Source organism: Cyprinus carpio, chromosome B10, assembly GCF_018340385.1.
Source record: "Cyprinus carpio isolate SPL01 chromosome B10, ASM1834038v1, whole genome shotgun sequence".
Taxonomy (NCBI): domain Eukaryota; kingdom Metazoa; phylum Chordata; class Actinopteri; order Cypriniformes; family Cyprinidae; genus Cyprinus; species Cyprinus carpio.
This window is the reverse complement of record NC_056606.1, coordinates 16,832,772-16,850,028: the sequence shown is the minus strand read 5'-3', so window position 1 is coordinate 16,850,028 and position 17,257 is coordinate 16,832,772. Positions and strand designations below refer to the sequence as shown.

At 35.0% G+C, this 17,257-nt stretch overlaps 1 protein-coding gene across 2 annotated transcripts; it reads right to left on the bottom strand.

Moving 5' to 3' along the window:
- Nucleotides 1-353: 353 nt before the first annotated feature.
- LOC109090832 (palmitoyltransferase ZDHHC20-A) lies at nt 354-13,294 on the bottom strand. 2 transcript variants are annotated; one of them, XM_042732940.1, is made up of 14 exons: nt 13,137-13,294; nt 11,318-11,344; nt 10,995-11,089; nt 9,810-9,930; nt 8,855-8,924; nt 8,740-8,772; nt 8,505-8,625; nt 7,533-7,568; nt 6,767-6,899; nt 5,780-5,906; nt 3,940-4,023; nt 3,568-3,677; nt 3,291-3,338; nt 354-2,125 (listed from the first exon to the last, which is right to left on the bottom strand). In XM_042732940.1, the coding sequence occupies exons 1-13, from the start codon at nt 13,252-13,254 to the stop codon at nt 3,295-3,297; spliced, it is 1,119 nt and encodes a 372-aa protein (XP_042588874.1). In that variant the 5' UTR covers nt 13,255-13,294; the 3' UTR covers nt 354-2,125; nt 3,291-3,294. The 2 variants fall into 2 exon arrangements, with proteins under 2 accessions (XP_042588874.1, XP_042588875.1); XM_042732941.1 differs by lacking the exon at nt 7,533-7,568 and having other exon boundaries at nt 13,137-13,293.
- Nucleotides 13,295-17,257: the final 3,963 nt, after the last annotated feature.

Here is a 17,257-nt window from a genome sequence, read left to right as displayed (position 1 = left end):
ATTTGTGCTGTTTTGCCTGTGCTTAGGTTTGAACTTTACTGTCACTGTTTTATACTGATTACAGGGTTTTTTTCACCATGCAATGCGCTAGGATTTTTTTCCTTTTTCTTTATCAAAGGAAGTGAGCGTTTATGTAACAGTAGGTTTTGATGTAAATCTGAAATGGCTTTTCTAATTACCAGACCAAAGGCTAACAACTAAATACCCTGCATTTTCAGGACTGTAGATTAGGTCACCTTTGAGTTTATTAAATTAGTTCAACCTAAAAAGAAAAATTCTGTTCTATTTTTTTTCTTACCCAAAACCAATTCCATTATTGCTTTCTTAGTGTCAAACTCAATCACATATCCTTCTAAGTGCTGAATTTGTTTTTTTATTAAGTCTTAATTCTATAATGCATACATTGAATACTTGTTAAATCTGCACAAAAGTACAAACATTAAACTGAATTAGACATGGAAATTCTATGCAAACTGTTCAGACTTCAAAAACATCTTCAAATATTACATCATGAACTGGCCTGCAGGGTAAGTACAAAAAAAGCTGAAAATTCTGTACAATTTAAAGAATAACAAAAATCAAGAAAAAAAAGGATCCTATATATGTTTGGTATTCAAATTCCAGTAATATATTACATATTCATGAGGGAGTAAGTGATTGATTAGTGAGTTCCTTGATATTAAAATGATTATATTTGGCATAATCACCATCCTTGCTTGTAGAAATGTTCATAAAGACAATCATGACCTCAGACAAATAGCATGTGACTTCCAGCAGATGCAGCAGCCCATTTTTACACGCATGGTAGATTTCAGTATAATGTTGCTATAATTAGGTCAGCTCAGGTGCAGCTATAGAGAGGTCACGATTAAAGCACTAAATCATCGGCCCTTCATTGCTTTTCAATACTTTTCACATTAACATGCAATTAACAGAAATAGAAAATTCTATATAACTATAATAAAAAAAAATTAAAAAACACAACACATGATTCAATGACTTCCATGAGCATCGACTCTTAAGTTTTAGAGACTGTCTTGAACATATTAACACTCATATCTTGCTCACACAGAGAAATGCATCTTATGAGGTCAGAGTACTCAAGTGCAGCTGTAAACAGACCTCATTGAACAGCAGAAACAAAACTATACATCAACATGTGGAATAAAAACCTCAGCGGTCTTCAAACTTAAACTGAAGGTGGCAAATGTCTAACATCTTGGCCTGAGTTCCTTCTGTAATAAACAACTAAGCTGCATGTGCTACACAACCTGGAAATCTTAAGTGTGCTTTACTGTCACGATTCACCATCTGCTGCTAAATTTAACCCTGATTTGAAGGCACGAAGCTGATAGTATAATGCTAAGAGGGGAAAAGTGAAAATTTAAATGCAGCGGGAAAAAAGTAGTGTTAATAAATGAGTAGAAGTGTCAAAGTTGCTGGATATCACTGAATACTAAATAGAGTTTTCCACAAATAGAGTACATTAATGTAAAGATCTAAAGTGAAAGTATTAAATACCTCATTGCACTTTCTTTCGAACTAAATACTTGAGAAACTCCTAATAGCTGAGGTTGAGGCTGCTGTGTAGTGAAATGTAACAATTGAACATCACATTCTAATCAAATACTGCAATACACTTTTCATGTTCATTCAGATCAGTAAACATCAGCATTCCACTCAAATCCTTGGTGACAAAAGTGCATCTTGGGTGGCAACACCTGCCTGACTTTTTTGGTCTTCAAAAATGAAGTCGTCCCAGAGATAAACCAGTATAAATACATTATACATTAGACAGTGCAACCTGAAGGTCATTTTAGGGTATTTTGGTCAAATAAATGTGCATGTTTGGAGAAAAGAAAGTGTGTTAATCACAACATCATAAAACCCAGTGAAAGAGCTGTCGAGTTGAGTGGATGTTTGGTGGAAAGAGCTAGAGAGTCTGTGGATATGAGTGCTGGGAGAAACATCCACCACAGCGACACGCTGCAGTTCATTTCCATACGAGAGAATGCTGCAGCTAACCTTAAGGCATGATATCTGAGGACTGTGCGCGCTTTCACATGAGGTCTTATGACAACAGTACTCTTCAGAGAGGAAAACATCCTGGAGCCATTCCAAAGTCCTGTATGCAAAGAGAAAACTTATATAAACAACTTTTGTGCAAAAATAAAATTATTAAAAAAAAAATTATAATAATTATAATAAACTTATAAAATTATAAAAGTATTAGTTTATGAAAAAATGCACAAAAACACCATTTTAAAAATGTATATGAAATATATATTTTCCAAAACTTGCAAAAAATAAAAACCATTAAATAAAAAGCATTTAAAGCAGCATGTGGAATAACTGTAATCATAAACACAAAGTTATTATCCATTGGTGTGGATGCGAACATATTTATAGTCATCATTCTTGGTGTGAACAGGCCTTAAAGGGTTAGTTCACCCAAAAATGAAAATTAGCCCAGGTTTTACTCCTAGGTGTGTATGGATTTCTTCTTTTAGACGAATCCAATCGGGATTTATATTAGGAATGATCCTTGCTCAGCTATATAATAGCAGTAGGTGGATGTTTTCAACAGTCCAAAAGTAATCAAATAAAGCGCATCCATCCATAAGAAAATGTGCACTCACACAGCGAATCAATGCGTTTTTGTAAGAAAAATATCCATATTTAAAACGTTATAAACACTTTTCTCTCACTTCCGCTGTCTGATCAGGTGGATGACGTAGGACGCAGGTGTAGCATGTGCCGGTGATTAGTGACGCAGTAGCATGGAGGAGAGACAGCAAAACAAAACCAGTCAACAGTCACAAATTACAAGCACAAAATGAGGATTTGTAAAGAAATGTTGGAGGATTCCATATGAGCCAAGAGGAGACTGGTTTTCTCTTAAGTAAGGAAACTTTGCTTCCTTCGCTCCTGTAAATAAACTCGTGAAACTAGCATATCTCACCAGCGCGTGCGCTGAGCATACGTGCTGTGTCATCCGCCAGAACAGCTTCCGGTGTACAACAGTTAGCAGAAGTGAGAGAAAAGTGTTCATAATGTTTAAATATGGATATTTTCTTCCAAGAATCATTTAGTCACTACAGGAGGACTTTACCCACATCACGGCGCTGTGTGAGGCACTTTTTATTATGGATGGTTGCGCTTTATTTGTGTGGACTCTGCTATTCTTTAATATTGAAGACGATTTTTAGAACTATATATTTATAATTATCTTTATAGTTACTGTCCTTGGTGTGAACAGGCCTTAACACAGGCTGGATGTTCAGACTCACCTGATTATGACTCATTCTCCATGGTAATTGAAACAGGCTGACATACCTCTGCAAGACAAACCAATACCGATCAGTTTCATAAATGCATACATTTCCTCATATTACAGTGTAATCAGCTGACTACATTAGGAAGTATGCGAGTGTATATTAAGGAACAGTGCGTCTCGGTAAAGCTTCAGAGAAATCATTGAATTTTTAATATTGTCTAGTATCCCTCAAAAAATTCACAGAGTACTTTGGCATATATGAGGGGTGTGAAAGCTGAGTGTTGATGTACCGATGTTCGCCGGGCTGCTGTCTTTCTGCTCCTCAGAGTGCATATTGTTGCCTAGGAGATGATTCTGTGACTCACTCAGAGGTCTGGGGTTTGTCTGTCCATCAACAGTGCTGTTAACATAACCATTATGTGTCAGTCACAAAAGCTTACGGATGTTTTCACTGGCCTCCCCTTACATTACACTATACTATTAAAGACTATGTTTCTGGGAAAACAGATCTGGGCTTAAAAAAGGTTTGACATAGTGAAATGATCTGAAAGAGCTGAGGGGAAAAATAATCAGTTTAATTCGTCTTCATGACAAACTGCAAAATTATACTGTCTGTCATTCAAGTGACTAGTGGTATTGTTAACAAATGAGATTGTAATTACCATTTAATGACCTGGTGTTCAACATTGCCTTGCTCTGAGTCAGCGTTGACTAGGCGTGTAGGGAATGTGTAGCCGTCACCCAAACTAGAGGAAAAAAAACAGTTAACAGTTACCATAACCTGCCAAAAACATCTCATGAGAATGCTTATAAATTTAATATTAACATGAATTTAAAATGTGTTATTCACTGTCTTAATACACATTACTGCATTGAATTGTGAATGATTAATTAGTGTACCATTATTCCAAAGAAAAAGAGTTTAAGTTTTGTAATCTTTAATTGAAAAGCAGAGAATAACTCTTCCTCTTAAACACTGTAAAATCCCAAATGTAGTGCCCTATGAAATCAGTTTTATTTTTTCCCAAATTTGGTAAAACATTATTCCAAATTTTTTTTCCTTCCCGTTTTAATTTATCTGGGTTCTGTTTTTTCCTGTTTCAATGTGTCACAATTTTACAGCAATGTATTAAAATGCTTATAAAAATTAAAAATGTTATGGCCCTATAAAATACATTTTCAAATTCAGGTAAATTTTGACCAAATTCTGTGTTTTCCATTAATTTTCTGGATTCCAATTTAATGGTTTTATTAAATTTTAGTAATCAAATCCATCTCTAATTAAATGATTTAATTAAAAAATATTAACTTTTTTTTCTCAAAAATACAGTGTTGTGTATTTACATTTTACTGGTAAATAAATTCTGGCAAATAACTTTTCTGGTAAATATTCCTTAAACAATAATGTTTTAATACTTATTTTATTAGCAGTAGTAGAACTAACATTACATTAAGTAATATATTTCTGTCAAAGTTTCTTCAAATTAAACCGAACATTTATTTTGACGGGTTGCTGTGAAGACCTTTAGGTTTCTGTTTGTATATGATATGATGATAGTTTTTCTTAAAAGAAACGGTAAAATGCTCATGAAGCATGACTCTCAGAGCAGTTTTAGAGATCATGTTCATGTGTTCATGTACTCACATACTGAGGCGACAGAGGCTGCGCGCTACAGTGTGTGTGTAGTAAACAAAAGCACACGTCTGCGCCATTCATTCACACAAAGATACGCAGAACATGCGGAATTCATATAAAATGGTATTTTTGAGTCTTAATATTCAAAGACACTAGTCCCAGACCTGCCAACTTTGAAATTTTTTTTTTAATACCATCAGCGTGTTTACTGTAACTCTTTAGTTAATTTGTGCTATTTAGTTTTTTTATGCTATTTAAAAAAAACAAAACAAAACAAAAAAACTCCAGTACACTTCTGTATAGGGCTGGGCAATAAGAACAAAAATTTATATCTCTGTATTTTTTGGCTGATTTGTGGTATACGGTAGCCTATATCTCTCTGTATTTTGTATTTGGATTAAACAAATAAAGTGAATGTAAGCATGTAGGCATATATTATGCGCAAAAATGGTTAAAATCACATTACATTGTAACATTGCAATCTAAAAACAAAACAAAAAAAATATTCTTAAAGCAGAAGTTAAAGTTACTACTCTTCATCTTTTTCTGTAGCTTGTTTTGAATACTGCGCATGAACAGGGGCATCACTACATTTTTGCATTGTTTAGAGTGACAAATCATACCAGCGTACTTTGAGGTCAAAATGCGTAGCCGCTTCGCAAAATGCGTGCAGGTTGGCAGGTCTGTAGTCCAAATCTCGTTTTTATCTAGGTATTCTGACCTACTTTTGATTTATTCAATTTCATGACACTCCACGTTATACAGTAAATTCCATTTTTATGACTGGATTCCACATTTTCGCCCATGTTTTCCTCATCGTAGAAATCAGGGCCCTACAAATGATGCTTGATGGATGAGTTTTGTACCTGCTGTAAAGGGGCAAGCACCAACACTTCTTCTGGTCTCCGAACACCTGGGTGACATTCTTGCGGAAGCCCAGAGTGAAGCCATTTTTATCTGGGCCATTTCTGAACACCGGTGCCCTGAATGCCTCTAAACAGACGGATGAGAGATTAGAATATGGTCTGTTCCTGCTCTGCACGACACAAATGACACCCTTAACTTTAGAACAAGTAGAGCACAGAATGTTTTAACTTCATCTTAAAGCACAAAATAAATATTTTTCATAATCAAACTTCAACCAAAAAACCCCCCACAAACACACCCACAATCAACCCCCACATTCATTTACATTTCACTTCTATCAGCAAAGTTTTATTAGTTGTCTGAACATGTGACTTGCCAGTAAGAAACGATGATGAAAAATAGGTCAAAATATGGAACAAAGTGATAGGAGGACTAGAAGAACAAACAGTGACAGGAACGAGGGAATATCAATCTGGTCTGAAATTCTTTGAGGAAGTAATTAGAATCTAAATAAACAATAATTGTATTTACTAGACATTTCCTGCATTTCCTGAAAGAAACAGCAGAGTTCACAGTGTAGCAAAAGACAACCAACAACAATTTATTAATTTAAAAAAAAAAAGAACTTTAAGAAAAATAAGATGAAGAATAAGGAGGAGCAAATATTAATAACTTTTCAATAGTTGGAGATGATTTAAACTAAACGTATGAGGAGAAAGAGGAGGAAAGGAAGGAAAAGAAAGAGAAGTAGAAGAATAAGGAGACAAAGGAATCAAAGCCTCCTTTTAATCCTCCATTGCCTTATTCTTCTACTTCTCTCTTCTCCTTCCTTTTCTCTTCTAATACAACAAAAACAACATTTCAACCAAAAAAAGATGATAAGAAGGAAAAGGAGGAGATGAAAAAAAGCAAGCCACAATAACACTCGTACAGTTAGAAATGAAAAAAAAAAAAAAAAGCAGCAGCAAGTATTAACAACATCTTACCTATAGTGGTTCTGTTTTTTCCCACGAGCCACAGGTGGTAGCTGAAGAGTGACAGGATACTGATGAAGAACATGCCCGCCACAAAGAACAGGAACAACACGTGGAACTTTGCATGAGTGTCTGGCAGGTGATTCTGTTGAGCAAGAAAGCAGAACATGAGAAGTTGACCAGAAAAAGGAGTGTTTTTTTGGGATAGGTTCAGAAAATATTCCAGTGTAGTTGGCAACATTTCATTAAACTACAAAGGCATATTTAGGCAAGAGCCTCACTCACTGGGCCATCTGTAAGGCTGCTCTAATAAGCATTTTACAAATGACAGCTGATTTCTTTAAAGGTAAGGTGTGTAATTTCTGTACCACTAGCATCGCAAAAAATGTTTCCCAGATTCTTTCCCATTTGCGTTGTTCCCACATTCCCATCCCAAACACACCACTGGTTGAGCCAGTGCTGCTATCAAACTACAGGGCAAAAAAATTACACACATTACCTTTAATATCTTCAGATGTCCAAAACTGTTTACTGGCATCAGATGTAGTTGTAGAGCTCAAGAAAACCTGTTGAACTAACAGCCTCAACACTAACATCCATGTCTGGTAAGAACTGACTAAAATGCATCTATATATGCAATATGCTAAACTCCACTCTTTATTGTAACACTGCGGTTTATTTTGAACAGTAAGAGAATACAAAGCAAAATGAGTCAACGGTGCAACACAAAACCAACGCCCACAGTCACAACAGTGCAAAGCAAGGGTGAGTGGTTTACCTCCGGACAATGCTCTATAGCCCTCCGTCTGCAAAGTTCAGACAAAGTGTTAAAAACACAGACAGAATGTTAGAAGCAGACACATCCCTTTTTTTTTCCTTCTTTCTGTGTCTCAAGACTTGACACGCACACACAAAGATCATTGCATGGCATTTACGAAGTTAAATGTTTTAGTAAAAATATATGGAGGAAAATATATAATAATATATTAGTGAATATAAATGAAAAAATGCAGCATCCACTGCAATTCAAAAGGCTGGTTTTGGTATGATTTTTAATATTTTTGGTCTCAACTCAAAACTTATTTTATTTATTATATATATTCAACAAATTGTAATAAGAAATACAATAAAAATAGCAAAATTGTAAAAATATTATTACTATTTAAATAACTTATATTTTGATATATTTTATTCCTGTGATGGCAAAGCTGAATTTTCAGCATCATTACTCCAGTCTTAAGTGTCACGTTATTCTTCAGAAATCATTCTAATATGCTAATTTTGTGCTCAAGAAACATTTATCATTATTACCCATGTTAAAAAATGTTGTGCTGCACAATTTTATTTATTTTTTTAGGATTCTTTGATAAACAGAAAGTTTTATATGAAATAGAAATCTTTATACTCAGTCTTTATATTTGCCCCTTAATTTAAACTCAAATCAATATTTATTTATTTATTTATTTATTTATTTATTTAGTGTGTAGCTGTGTAATAAGTAGGATATAGTAAGCTAAATAAATCCAAAATCCTCTCCCTGATGTCATTATTTTGTGATAATGACCACCTGACTGTACATAAGCCTTCACATAATTCTTTAGGCTATCCGCAGTTCATTTTCATGCAGACAGGAGAACAGATTAATGGAAAGACAAGCTGAAGTTGACTCTCTGAAATAGCAGAAGGTGAGAAGCGAGAAGTGTGATAAATGAAAGGAATCAGATGTCTTTGTGTGAATGTGTGGACTTACTGTCCAGAACTTGATAAAGTACTGCAAAACTGTGGCGGCGATGTAGACGCAGTACAGCATAGAGTACGCCAGGAACAGCACAAAGAACTTATAGTTGGAGAATCCAACACAGTTATTAACCCTTGAAGAACACAGAAAAACACAGCGTTACAAGCTTCATAGCAGCTAAAGCACTTAAGACTGATTACAATCCAACTTCAGATTACAAACTGAACACATCCCCAGATGTACGTACCATGGACAGTGGTGATCCATTTTCAGGACGCATCTGGGAAAAACAAAAAGGATCAAAATACATTTTGTGCAAATCCAACACAAGGAAGGCAACTGTGTTTTCTGAATGGACTCACCTGTCGCAGGTGGAGCAGTGATGACATCTGTCCGGTTTGATCAACTGACAGCGGTCACAGTACCGGATAGCTGAGGAGGACAGAGGACTCATTCAAAAAACTGAACATTGTGTCACTAGTATAGACATGGATAGATACACAACTGTTCAAATGTTTGAGATCAGTAAAATTATTATTATTATTTTTTTTTTACAGAAGATGCTTTTATTCAGCAATGATGCATTAAATTGATCAAGTGACAGTATGTATATATACTATATATAATTTTTTTAAAGCTGTTCTTCAGGACTTTCTATTAATCAAAGAATCCTGTGATGATAATATCACAGCTGCAACAAAAATATTAAGCAGCACAACTGTTTTCAACAGTGCCAACTATTAAAGAAAATTCTTCTAGAGCACCAAATCAACATATTAGAATTATTTCTGAAGGATCATCTGACACTGAAGACAGGAGTAATGATGCTGAAAATTCAGCTTTGCATTACAGAAATAAATTATATTTATAATAGAGGAGGAAATAGAAAAACAGTTGTTTTAAATTGTAATATTTCACCATATTACAGTTTTTGTTCCATTTTTGGTTAAATAAATGCAGCGGTTGTGGTGATAGCCTTTTAGAAACATTAACAAAATCTTACTGACCTCAAACTGTTGAATGGTAGTGTATAAGTCAAAGACAGCCAATCACAATTCAGTATGCAAATAAAAAAAAAATGTTTATCATTTAATGCTTTTTAATTTTTATATTACATAAGTTATCACCATAACAGTTTGAGTAGAAAAAGTTGATGCAAACTTTAATTGAAACATTTTGTGTTATAAGTTATGTTTTAAATATACTTTCAAAAGGTACACAAAAGTATTAGTGGTTGGGGCTGAATTAACTGTAGAAGAACATTATAAAAAAAGAAGAATGGGGGATTTCAATGCCAATGTAAGTTCTTAAGCTTACCCCCAGATCCTGTGCGTGTATATACAGGCAAATTTCTGGCCACTCTCTTCAGGATTTCCTGCTGGGCCTCTGGAAACTCCTCTTTCTCATACAGCTCTTTGTCTGCTTTAGGGAGACAGAACTAAGAGAGACAACAGGATGTTATATGGAGATGAGTATGAGAATAGACCAATGTGAATCTTCATATGCAACTAAATTCAACCAGATATTCTCATTTTTAACAAAGACACTTTTAGTATCATTTTTGCCCTCTTTATTGACAAGATGACAGTGACATGATGAAATTCTGTGAGCCGGACTTGTTTAAGCATGTGTGCCAACTACTAAGCCACAACTCACTTCCCACAGGCAGTTTCTTTTTACATCTATCTTCCTCTTCTCTGTCATTATATTCTGTGGTAATAAAACTACAGAGCAGCCAGAGTTTAAAGCCTCCTGCTGCTGCTTCTGCTGCTCCTCCAGATGTGAGGAACATTACAGAGCCTGAAGCCAAACACATCCACATTACAGTATGATAAATATTTTGCTCCCACACAGCACAGGTGGAATGAGAACCTGAGAGCCTAGCAATAAGACATCATTAACAAGATCTAGACCAGTGCAGTACTGTTTTAGTAAAATTTAAATACTATTATATTTATTTTATGCCTTTTATTTTATATTCTCAGTTTATTTTATTTCAGTTTGTTTTAATAATTTTTATTTTATTTTTTTCTATTTAGTTTTAATTTATTTACTATTTCAGTTTTAGTAATTTTAGTACTTTTGAATATCTGCTAGTTTCCAAAGCAACAGTTCCTATTTTTTATTATTGATTTTACTTTATCATCCAATAGTTATATTTTATTTTAGCTTTATTTTGATTTTAACAGTTTTATTTTTAGTTAACAATAACACAGGTCAGAATCTAAACATGTCTGTTCTGAAAAAACAATGCTATGCAAATAATACAGTGCCTAATAATTAAAATAACTATAACAATAGCCATTTAAGTTGGTGTATCTATTAATTCATGTGTTACTTGGTAGAGGTTAGACAGATGCACAGATGTACAACTTGCCCACATTCTCAGAAAACAGCAACAGTACTAGACTAAGTAAAATAAAATATGGCTCAGACTATATTAAACATTAAATATGTAAATAAAGGAACAAGATCAGAGAGATAAATAGAGAGAAAGAGTACCTCTTTTGAGGGGCTGGCAGGCTTGGAAATGATGGTCTTCCAGTAAGACCAAATGAACATGAAGAAAAAGACGTGAAACACTATCAGATAAATAACTGCAAGAAAAACAGCACGAGGGGAATTTTAGTAAAACAAATCAGAAATCATACTTACTTAATAACAGAATAATAGCTGTTACTTCATAATCTAAATGGGTTGTTTTGTTCATTCTGGTGTGACAAAACGTGATTAAGAGAACAGCAGCAGGCCAGATTAGCTAAGGGAAAGATTTGTTAACAGTTTTTGCAATACTGTGTGCTTGGTTACACTGGAGATCCTCTTACCTTGCTCCTCTGTGTTGGCGATTGTGTCTGCAGAGAGAAAGAAGCAAAGGTCTATCAGCAATCCCATCAAGAACAACTGGCACAATTCACAAAGCCATCTGCTGAGTGCTGGGATACCACTAATTCTCTCTCAGCACCCTTCCAGTTCCCATCAGCCCAGTAAGGCCAGAGCGCCGGGCGACTGGTACTGCCATCTGGTCAGAAAGAGCCTTGTGTCCATCACGGATGGAATACCCTGGTTGTCATGACGACTCAACAAGTGACTGACAGATGCATGCCATGATGGCACAGTCAGCGAAATCTCTGACAGTAGGAGTCAGTTTTCAAAATAGATTTTTTTAATAGATAAATATTTGTTTTCATTATAAATTCATTTTTATTTTATTAAACATTTAAATAAGTGTTTAAATATTTATTTTAATAATCTTTTATGAGAGTTTGTCATTGATGTTCCAACACTTGCTTCATTTGTGAAATTAAAAATAGAAATTTTACTTGCTACTCTTTTGTAAATTAAATATTATTTTAACTATTATTAACTATATTTTATTAAATATTTCAATAAATTACTAAATATTTAATTTAATAATTAAAAAGTACTTTCAAAGTCAAAATATGTAGGATGTTTCAATGTATGCATCATATATAAAGATTTTTATTTTCCTTTATTTTTTCAACTTTATATTAAGTCTCACTGGTGTTAGATTGTACTAATCTATGATTTATTACTGCTTAAATTAATCTTTTATGAGAGTTTTTCCACTCATGTCACAACCCTTGTTTCATTTGTTAAATAAAATAAGAAATAGAACAAAAAAAAAAAAAACTAAAGTCAATTTGAACTTTTCCTTTCAACTCTCATAGGTCACCACGAGTTCATCATGTCAAAGATTTAAAAGACTCTACAAACCTTCACAGCAAAAAGGAGGGGGAATCAATAAGGAAGGATTCATAATATATCACAGCACTTTACTAGGGTAATAAATGGTCCCCAACACACAAAGAAATGAGTATTTTTAGACACCGATGAGGAAGTAATAACTGGGTGGAACTGCAGTGAGTACAGAGCTCACTGTGAAGTGGTTAACAACATCTCAAGTTATACACTTCAACAGCACAGATGTTTACGCTCATTCACGTTTCACACTTTATATCTAAAAAATAAATAATACAAAAATACAAAAATGATAACAGAATTTTCATTTATGAGTTTATTATCAGAAGAAAAAACTGCATTATGACAATGGGATTTTAAAAATCATAAATATTCCATATAATAAATCTGATCAAGTAACGTTAATGAGATAATCTGCATATAAGATAACTATACATTTTCAGGACAGTATAGCATATCACACTGCTAGACATGAACAACTAACGTTACTCTTCTGACTAATGAAAAGTTTATTAGTCATATTATATCTTCCTGACACACGTACTTTGCTGTATAATCTGCGTTCAGTCTGAAATGAGACTATTATTGAAAATAAATAATATTCTCACGTTCTTTTCAGTGAGAAAGCTTCTTATATCTGCTCTTTAATTATCATGCGTCTCAGTCAGTTTAACAGCTGGGCTTAGCTATCGCTCGAGCTTGAACCTGCCCTGCAAACAGTAATTGATATCAAAACACAAGTTCATAAACAATTCATGACATTCGACATTAACTATGCACAAATAGGAGTACAATACCGAGAAACTGAGCGGAATTTCGATACATATCTGGTACCAGTCAGTTACTGACACTTCCTGCCCAAACCACTGCAACAACTAACCAGCAACTTTTATCTGCTGTGCTGCATTCAGCCAAGACACTTACATATACAGAGCTCCACCACGTACGCGTAGTAGGACCAGCACACGACCAGGTTGATGAAAATCACAGGTATCCAGGATAAACCCCGTTGACAGCATCTTACCGCATGAGAGGGCGCCATCTTTAATCCGACCCTCGGAAAGGGTGTCGGTGACGTCACGGCACGAGTGTCGTCCGATCTATGCGCGCGGACAAAAACAAAGAGCTACTTCACAGCAGAAGCACTTTAATTCCCCATTATCGAACAATTGCTCTCCAATGTACTCTTTTTAAATTAATAATACAATACACGTACAGTTTTATTCGATTATGTAGCTCTGTGTGATAAATGAACATTAAAGGAACAGTACACGCTAAATTAAATAAGCGTTCATTGCTATTCTGCTTTACATCTTATCAGACTTAACTATTTTTTCTTGTCAAAATGTTTTAAATATATGCCAAATATATTTTGTACACTGCGAAGCTCAATGAAAGGGTAAAGAAACTAAATTTCAAATCTTACAGTCATTTCATTGTTAATGAATTAACAATGTTTATTTTGTTGTTTTATATATATATATATATATATATATATATATATATATATAATATATATATATATATATATATAATATATATATATATATATATATATATATATATATATATAACATAAAAACTGATATTTAACTTGCAATTCGGCATTACGTCAGCAGAGGGAAGCAGCGCAGTAGTTTAAGCGTCACTTTTGGTCTTGCGTTGAGACAGTGAAGAGGTGAGAGGACTTGACCTAGGGACGGAAAATAAATCATTATTACAGTCTGGGTGGATTTGAATCATCCAGCTAGGTTTATTCTAGTTAATGAGTTAGACTGGATGTCCCAGATGTCACCTTCATTAATGTGCTACTTTGCATTTGCGCATAATTTGATTCATTGTCAGACAGTTTGCTGGCTTGGTGGGATGGATGGTAAGTCGGTTTATTTGTGAGCTTTAATAGATTCGTTTTCCACCCCATGCCCTGTCCTGCTAGGTATCTGCAATATTGTTGCCAGATGTGTTTCATTTCTCTATTCTGTAGAGAACAGACCTCTCTGGTCCTCTCTCTCCATCTTTGCTCTTCTCCTCAGGAGGTTTCAGAAGTGAGTTCGTCAGAGAACATGCAACAAAGAACAAATTGTCTGTTCACGTGTGATAAGGAGATCTTGTGCTGCGCCTGATTTAGAACTCTTGCTCTTGATAAAATACTCTCTCTCACACACACACAGACAGACTCACTGTTTTTGTGCGCTGCAATTTAAATATTGATATAATAAGTCCCTTTTTAAGCAGTTATAATCAGCAGGGATTCATTTCAAATGATAAAATTAAAAACAGTCTTGAGCCTCTAATGATTGTATAATGGGATTAAGCGTTTATATTTAAACACCTGACTGATATATCAGTAGTTTTAGCTATAAATGAAGTAAAACGTGCTTGCACTATACTTAATGCTTGGGCCTTTTTAGGAAATCTAAACTCACTCATTCAAAATTCAGAAATTCTCATTCATCTAAATTAGTTTTCTTGCACTGGGTGGCCATGCTGTGAACTTTGATATAGGCTACTGATCAAATTGGTGTAAAGTCAATGGAGCACAGCAGTCACGTGCTGTTACGTTACAGTCGGCACGAACTGAAAAAAAAAATTAAATGCTAATTTTTTATTTTATTGTGAACAATTCATCCACTGACATAGTGTTTATTGAATGAATAGTTCACCCAAAATTGATTATCACCAGTTGATCCTCTGCAGTGAATGGGTGCCGTCAGAACAAGAATTCAGACAGCTGATAAAAGTATGACTTCAGTCCATCACTCAATGCCCTCTCAAGGGAAAAGCTGCATGTTTGTAATAAACATTCAGCACATTATTGATTTTAACTTCAAACCATTGTTTCCATCTAAAATACAAGTCCTTGGACCAGTGAAAAAGTTGCCTCATCTGAATCAGGAGTAAAATATGCACAGATCAAGTACTGTTTACTTGTGGATTATTCAGATGTTTTTATTAGCCATATGCTCTCATTCTGACGGCACCCATTCACTGCAGAGGATCAATTGGTTAGCAAGTGATATGATGTTAAATTTCATGTTCCGATGAAAACTCATCTACACCTTGGATGGCCTTGGAAAGTGACAAAATTTTCAGCAATTTTTCATTTTTGGGTAAACTATTCCATGAAAAATTTAATATCTGTATCTTCCAGTAGAATAGCAGACTTCTTCCTGGTAACATACAGTATATGCCGGACTTCTCTATTCATTTGTGTTCACTTAAACCATGCCATTTAGATCTGCCTTCATCCAATCAACAAACGATAGATAGAACCAAGTCTCCATTCTACATTTTTTTACTTAATCTGTTTCAGATTTCTCTTATCTGTAATCTGTTTCACTCTGATGTACGTCAGAATAGATGATACACAATTGAATGATTTTTGAGGCTCCTCTAATAGTAGAAAAATAAACTTGAACCGAACTGACAAATGTTTTAAGAAGATTATTCAATTAGGTGGCACATTCGTGGGTGGTTTATCTCTTTCAGCATTTGTTCTAGCCTATCACTCTTTTTTCATAACTATTTGTGTGTTTGTGTCTCAGCACAGAGAAATGTGTTGTTCTGTCTGGCGATTTGCCCCTGTTTAGTGAGCCCCAATGAAAGCATTCATTGTTTCGATGGGGTGAAGGAAGGAGGAAAGCGGCCTGTTTTAAAAGAGAGAATACTGAGCAGATAAGGACCGAAAAGGAGATGTACATAGACAGAAGCAGACCGTGTCATGCACCTAACTACTTTTGAGGGGAAACCAGTGGCAGTCCTGGCTCCTGCCAGTAAAATCAGACTAAAATCAAACTAAAAATGCATGAAATTGAAAATCTTTAGAAGTTTCTATTTTCTCCATTTTCATATTCCATTGTCATCATTTGTAAGGACAAAAGCGACTGTTAAATGACTAAATGTCTGCTAAATGACTAATTGTGTCATGTATTTCTGAAAATGTAATGCTTCTTTTGCCTAGAATTATGCAACATATCATACTTTATTTATTTATTTATTTATTTATTTGTAATGTGCATATAAAATCCACTTTGCTGAAAACTCATGATATACATCAACAAAATGGATGTGCGAAAAAAGAGAGATGGGTGTGATATGTAATCTCATACATAAATGGAAAAAAGAAACAAATGGGGAGAGAACTACTTAGAAAAATGGGCTGACCATGAAAGACAGCAAGGGGCAGAAAGATGCAGAGATGGGGATGGATACTGGAAGGGAAAGATGGGTCAGATTAATGACGAGAGGAATGCTGATAAAAATGAGTTCTAATGACTGGAATACTTGTGTCAATAAGACCCTAGAGAAATACGTGTGACACTGCTAAGGAAAAGGAGAAACTACAAGCACATAATGTAGAGCGTGTACTTATGTCCTACAGGAATTATGTTTGTGTGTGTGTGGGGGGGGGGGGGGGGGTGATTGTGGGTGGTTGAGTGGGAGTGGCAGAAGGAGAGAAGGAAGACTGTTAGAGAAAGACAGTGCATGTGAGATGATAAGAGATGGGGAAAGTGAAGGAAATTATGTGGAGAACGTTTAAGACTTGACAATTCATTGCAATCATAGCTATATTAATTACAAAATTTCAACACCCCTTCAATATATCCTCCCTCTGATGAACATAAATTCAATACACAGGCTTGGAGTGGTAACATTCCAATCAGATTGATATTTTGAGTGGCTTGTTTGTAAATCTATCCCAGCAGCGATGCCGTAAACAAAGTCAGTTGCTGCCCGTGTTGTCCTTTGTTCCATATGCAGCAGTGATGCTGATATGAAGAGAACTCGTTCACGAATAGGAAGGATAAATCTGGATGAGTAACTGGAATGTGAGAGATGGGAACACTTAGTTGGATGAAAACAGGGAGTGGACAGGGAGAGAGAGAAAGAAAGAAAGAAAGAAAGAGGGTAGGATGATGACAGCCCCTGGCTCCGCTCCATTGCTGACGAAAGCTGCTTAGACCCTCAGTTGCCATGGTGACCAGCTGGAGCAGCCAGAGGAGAGGAGCAGAGAGAAAGAGAGGGAGAGGGAGGGCGGAGGCTAG

Coding starts and splice junctions, on each gene's coding strand:
- LOC109090832 (XM_042732940.1), bottom strand. CDS start 13,254: ATGGCGCCCTCTCATGCGGTAAGATGCTGTCAACGGGGTTTATCCTGG. Junction 7,569..8,504: donor ACTTTATCAAGTTCTGGACA/GTAAGTCCACAC, acceptor ACTTTGTCTGAA/CTTTGCAGACGGAGGGCTAT. Junction 5,907..6,766: donor AAAAAACAGAACCACTATAG/GTAAGATGTTGT, acceptor CCGTCTGTTTAG/AGGCATTCAGGGCACCGGTG.